This window comes from Frankliniella occidentalis, unplaced genomic scaffold, assembly GCF_000697945.3.
Source record: "Frankliniella occidentalis isolate FOCC.00 unplaced genomic scaffold, Focc_3.1 Scaffold405, whole genome shotgun sequence".
Classification (NCBI taxonomy): domain Eukaryota; kingdom Metazoa; phylum Arthropoda; class Insecta; order Thysanoptera; family Thripidae; genus Frankliniella; species Frankliniella occidentalis.
The window spans coordinates 33,004-39,116 of NW_026267527.1; the positions used below are offsets into that span (position 1 = coordinate 33,004).

General features: G+C 44.1%; 1 protein-coding gene and 1 long non-coding RNA gene across 2 annotated transcripts; one reads left to right on the top strand and one right to left on the bottom strand.

The window, feature by feature from the left end:
• The first annotated feature begins 1,834 nt into the window (after positions 1–1,834).
• On the top strand, positions 1,835–2,340 carry LOC127751272 (uncharacterized). The gene is made up of 2 exons (XR_008012054.1): positions 1,835–2,126; positions 2,205–2,340. It is a non-coding gene; the product is annotated as an uncharacterized LOC127751272 (long non-coding RNA).
• Positions 2,341–3,568: 1,228 nt separating this feature from the next.
• LOC127751269 (DNA (cytosine-5)-methyltransferase 3C-like) lies at positions 3,569–5,121 on the bottom strand. The gene is made up of 7 exons (XM_052274536.1): positions 5,050–5,121; positions 4,877–4,963; positions 4,655–4,764; positions 4,422–4,582; positions 4,313–4,367; positions 4,069–4,245; positions 3,569–3,992 (listed from the first exon to the last, which is right to left on the bottom strand). Exons 1-7 carry the CDS (start codon positions 5,119–5,121, stop codon positions 3,569–3,571), a joined length of 1,086 nt encoding a protein of 361 aa, XP_052130496.1.
• Positions 5,122–6,113: the final 992 nt, after the last annotated feature.

Here is a 6,113-nt window from a genome sequence, read left to right on the forward strand (position 1 = left end):
TCATCTGACGGCCCAGTGCCGCTGTGCGCCGTGAGTCAGCCGCTTCGACCGAATAACGAATATTCCATGCCACACACTGCATCGCGACCATCGCACTTTCTCTGACCATGTTATTTTCCTGATTGCAGGTTTTACCCAACGCCCGCTGGCGCAGGGAAACCCGCTGGTTTCTCGTGGCGCCGGGCCGGCGCTCGGCGCCTCGTCTGAGTGCAGTATAGTACCGACTACTGTCGGTGACAGTCGCACATCGAAGGACGATCATGGAGAAGCTTTTTTTAGCCCGCCCTTCTGCTTTTAAATAAAAGCATTAAAGCGGGCTTATGCAACCGCTCTCGTGTCTGTCTGTCTGTCTGTCCGTCTGTCTGTCGTCCGTGTAAGAGGAAGGAGATGAGCTAGAGGTCTGAAAATTTCAGGGTATCTTAGGGGTCACTCCTGGACAACGAAATGCCTGGTGCAAATCCTGGCAACCATCCCTAAGGGGGTGAAAGGGGGTAACAAAGAAATAGGGGTTGGTCTAAAAAGTAGGAAAAAAATATTTTTTTTATGGTCTCCTAAGGGGTAACTCGTAAAAGTAGAGCCCTCTGGGCGAAAATTTTGTCCGTTCGACTTTATCTTGCACCGTTTGGGCGCTAGAGTGCTTTTTTCGACGAAAATACGGCGAAAATGACCACGTTGCACATAAAGACGTACAAGGAGGCGTCCAATCGTAAAATGTCAGAGGGAGTGCCCCCCCAAAACAACACATTCCGAATCAGAAACTCCCCTCGGATTTGCCGTATCTTTCACTGTTTTGGCCTTAGAGGTGGATATATTGAAAACAATGGCAAAAAGTCAAGTTTTAAGACTGTTTGACAAACAATATACAATCTAGAAACTGCGTGGGTTAATATTTCGTAAGCAAAGCAGAAGGGTGGGATGTAGTCACGGTGTTGCCCCGTTACAGTCTTTTGTCATGTCCAAGGAGCAAATTTGTAGGGCCGCAGGCCCCCCCCCAGGACGCTTTATTTTAACTCAAATATGCAAAGTGATTTACCGGTCACATTATTTATTTGATGATGCACTTCAGTAAATCGCGAGACTGAAATGGTCGGGCCTTCGGCCCGACCATCGCCGCCGGCAGGCCAAGCAGGCCCGGCCCCTGCCGAGCGGAGTTGCCGGCGCAGCGAAGTGGAGCTGGCAACTCCGTTTGGCGGAAGGGCGGGCCTGCTTGTTTGTTGTCGAGCCAATCGAGACTATGTGTGCGCTCGTGCCAGAGAGCGCCATCGACTCGGCCACCACTCTGTACTGGGACCAGGGATTCGCAGTGCGCAGAGTCAACTTTGCGTGCTCCGGCGTGGACGTCCTATCATCTACAGATTTCAGGCCCCGCGCTATGGGCACTATGTCAGCACGCATTGTACATGCATGCGGTGAGTACTCGCCCACACCCGGGCACATCCCCAGTGAGAAATTCTTTTTGTAAAGATGTCGAAACGATGTCGTTACGATGTCGTTAAAAGTCGAAATGAGGCACAGGTTCAAGTCGGTGATGACTCAAACCTGACCACAATTTTGATGCCGGATATCATTTCAATGCGCACTGAAAAAGCGGCGCTACGGTGGGTGGTCTGGTCACTCACGCCATTTCTTTTTTCAACGCAGCGAACGCAGTTGAAGGACGCGAGCTATTCCAGGTAGCGGCGGCTCGACTCCTGCACACATGGCAACCCGCGAGCGATGTCGCGGAGGCACACTGGCTGGCAACATTTGGGGTAATTACGCCTACGTTCGTTCGTTTGTGTCTACTTTGTCGAACGTCATTAATGCTCGATTCCCTTTTTCAGGGTAAGCTGCCGACTGCCAGCATGAGTCGATTGGCCAATCCTGAGGTGTTCAATCGGCTAGTGGAAATCGTGTGCTGCTTCCAAGAGGCGCGACCACTTTTCCAGGAGTTGACCATTGACGGCCGCTGTGAGCGATGGCGGTTTCCTAGGTCCGACATCGCTTTGGGTCCAGAGTTGTGCCATGCAAATGAGGCCGCAAAACAAGATCCCATCATTTGGCGCCGCCTCATTTTCCCGCTGTGGCCGGACGAGACCGTGACCGGGGCGTGTTACGCGTGACCACAGAACACTCTAGACCCTCAGGTATGTGTAGTAATTTAGGATACTTCGATTTAGTTTCAAATTATTTTCATTTCTTGACACTGTGTCTGTCTGTTACAGGAGCGTCTGCTGTCAACCTCATCTGTTTTTTAGGCACTAATAAGCACTTAGCAACAGTTGGAACATCATAAATTCATTTATTCAGCTGCCCTAGCATAAAAACCATTGCGCAAAATGAAGAAGTGTAAAACATTAATGGACCTATTGCTTTAACCTCTCCGATCCATAAGAAAATGTAATCACTAATCAATTTCATTCCAAAAAATGAGTTCGTGTGTGTCCGCTACATGATCAGTAAATCTTTGTGTCAGCAACTCATTAATTAAGGGGGGTTTAAAGTTTTTAAATTGTTTTTTTGCATCTAAATGGATAAATGTAGTTTTTGGCCCCCTGTAATAGATGGTCATGGTAAAACTGGGTGGAACTTTCATTTCCTATTAGACACTGAAGCGCAGAGAAAAATTGATTCTTTTACTTAAAAGTTTGCGCGCATGATTTCTCCAGCAATATTGGGTTTAAAAATCTCCCATAAGGTTTTCCTCAGTCAGAATCAAAAGGACTACAAATTTACACAGGGGTTTTGATATAGTATGTAAAACAAAGATTTTTGATAACCATATCACCTCCAATTTTCCTAAAAAAAAAGTTCATGAGCTTTTTTTCTCAAATAATTTTATAGAAAATTTGTGTTTTACATAGTATATCAAAAACCCTGTGTCAATTTGTAGTCCTTCTGATTCTGATTCAGGAAAACCTTCTGGGAGATTTTTAAACCCAAGATTGATGGAGAAGTCATGCGTGCAAACTTTTAAGTAAAACAATCAACTTTTCTCTGCGCTTCAGTGTCTGGGACCAAAAAGGTACCTCCATACCTACAATCTATTGTTGTTTCTTAGTTCAGTGTGTAATAGGAAATGAAAGTTCCACCCAGTTTTACCATGACCATCTATAGGGGGCCAAAAACTACATTTATCCATTTAGATGCAAAAAAACAATTTAAAAACTTTAAACCCCCCTTAAGCAAGAAAAGGTCACTAATTTTCATGATTCCACGCATCTGATTTGCTAATGCATTAGCTCTGTCACAAAACAGTGCTAATAAATGCATAGATGATGCATGATGACTTTTTAACGCTGCTGTTATTATTGAAATGATTGTGAGAATTAGGTTTCACTCTGTAATTGTTTATTTTTAGATCGTGCACATTGCTAAAATAAAACTGTATAAGTATTTCCTTCTTAAATAAATTAAACTGAACTTAATTGAAATCGAATAGCTTGAAAATAACAGTGCCATGGTTAAATTCTGTTTGGCAATGCAATGATTCAACATTATCCAAAATTACAATGGGAACGAAGCTGTAATACCAATTTTGCAGTTGCACAGCACACTTCTAATCAGAGAGCCACACACTTTCAGTTGGCTACTCTTCTGGTCTGAAAAAGTCCTTCAGAGGAGCGAGAAGGGCCATCACCACATCAACCGACCAAGATCTGCCAAGTAGCTTGGAGCGGGCTGTATTTGACATTCCACCATAATCAGTGAATCCTGCAGGGAACCCTAGTAACACCTCCAAGTCCCTGGCAAATAAACCCTCGGGTTTTCCCTGGTAAGAGACTGGCAGACATCCCATAGCATTCTTCTGTGCTGCCCTGTTTGTTGTAAAGGTTTTAGCAACTGGGACCATTGCGGTGCGCACATGGCCTAAATACTCTTGGAGTAACCTTCTCCTCTCATTTTTCTCCCTCCCTTCGTATACTCCAGGTATATTTGACCAGAATAGGCGCTTGCGTTTTGTGGCAGAGTATTTGGTAGCACATCGTTCGATTGGACGACATCCAAGTGCCCTGTAAATTAAAACAGAACATTTTACATGTGAATGTACAAGCAATATGAAGGCTTTGATGTACATCACCTACTCACTCTGACATGGCGGCTTTTACTTTTGTTTCTAAATGGGATGTGTTCTCAAATAACCAAAAAAAGTTCCTTCCCTGTGCCTGTGCAGCAGCACTTAGCTGGTTGCGAACACGGACATAATCATAAAAAAGGTGAGATTGCCCACTCACATCTTCGAGCCCTTTGCGGTTTGGGTTGACTCTGTAACAACAAATAACTCAGTTTATAAATAAAGTAAAATAAAAGATACTTTTCCGAGGACTCTCACAATTGTTGACTCTGAATAGTGACTTGCCTACTGATATCACCACAGGGCGAACCGCCTGCTTTGATGGAAAACAAATATTGTTGGATTAGTGGACAAGCAGTAGACGTACCTTTCGAAAAGTTTATCATGCCAACCTCACCTAATAAGATGTGACAGCAGCCAATGTTGCTTACAGCTTCACAATCAAATTCAGTTACTGAACCGAGATGTATTACATCATCAAAGTTCTCATTAAGTATGCGTATGCATTGCTCATCCACCTCCAGTGACCTGTTTACATATCAATCTCATACAGGTGGGAAATTCCACAACTTCCTGTGAATGGTTGCATTATTTACTTACCAATACTTTTCTACAGCTATTTTCAGCCGTTGCAAAACTACTCTGCCTGCTCCTATTCCATCAAACATAGAAATCACCCTTGCCATTGGCAAGTCTCTGGTAATGCCAACCTGTAGGATAGACCAGCATTCAGTGACTCATTTTGAAGGCGAAATACAAACATATAACTCCACTGGACACTTGTCTCACGTTATTTAATGGTTGCCGGGTAGTTGGGGTTACCTCAAACCCGTTGAAGTCCATTGCGCAGCCAGCATCACCTACAGACTCAGTTGGCACCTCCACTGATGGCTTTCGGACTCGTACGGTCTGCAAGGGGATGCTATGATTGTTTAAATTATGCAATATAGCAGATTGTTCAGTGCGAGTGCACCATTCAACCAGTTTAACTTCACCTTGGTGGGGCCGTAATGCCTGTGACGTTTTGGTGGAGCATTGAGAAATTTCCTGACACCCTTTCGTCCCATTAGTCCTGTGCTGTGTTACGATTCACGGGCAAATGGACGCTCGACGGTTCCGTCGCTTACTCTCTACAGGAGTGCTTGTATGTACTACTCACAGGCATATACAAGCAATGCACGCGACTGCCCGTAATGTCTGTAAAAAAAAAGGAAATGTTATATTTTAACCTTTCCCAAAGGGGTGCTTTGGTTACGAAATACAGCCTGCACTGATAAATGTTCACATTTTACGCACGTCTGCAGTGCTGATAAACCACAAGCGGCTGTAGGCCTGTGAATCTCAACCGTTGTCAGCAACATACACTTGCTCATTTACCACAAACTAAACTCACTTTGTTTTGGTCAACGGCATAAAAACTGACAAAGTCACAAGCTGCTGGCAATGTGAAAGTAAATTACACGCCGCAATTCGCTCGTCGCCTACTGTGAAGCCGTGTCACGAGGCTCTGTTATTTATCATCGTCGACGTAACCGGGAGAGACCATACGTCTCCTGACGTAACGGCTAACTTTGGTCATCGAATTGGAGCCGTATTGTTAATGTTCACCGTGACTGAGAGAAAACGGTTGCAAATAGGCGTTTTAAGAACTGCTACAACATAAGACGCGAGCGCGAATACCAATCATTTAAATTAGTAATCGCCATCCGCCATCATATTTCTCATACTCATATGGGGTGCTAGCCTCGTCCAGGCCTGCATATGCGCGTCAAACTAACTTCCTGTACAATTTGTGTTTATCCTGGTTAAAATACACAGTTGCCCAAAGAACACTTGTCGGCTGCTGGATGACAGCTGTGAATTTACTTTGGTTATGAATTTTATTTATTGCTTCCCTAAGCTGAACATGAGTAGGTGGTCTATTCCAACCCAGATGAAAATGAATAATAACCAAATTTGATTTCAATTTCCTTGAAATTAATCTCATCTAATTAATATTAAGTTTAAAAAAGCACTAAATAACATTCAAATCCAAAGTAAGTGCCGACTGTCTGCACTG

What these genes read in the sequence shown, in the direction of transcription:
- LOC127751269 (XM_052274536.1), bottom strand. Translation starts at nt 5,121, where the DNA reads ATGGGACGAAAGGGTGTCAGGAAATTTCTCAATGCTCCACCAAAACGT. An exon ending in CATGATAAACTTTTCGAAAG is followed by an intron (nt 4,368 to 4,421) that starts GTACGTCTACTG and finishes CCATCAAAGCAG; the next exon opens with GCGGTTCGCCCTGTGGTGAT. An exon ending in ACTATTCAGAGTCAACAATT is followed by an intron (nt 4,246 to 4,312) that starts GTGAGAGTCCTC and finishes TTGTTGTTACAG; the next exon opens with AGTCAACCCAAACCGCAAAG.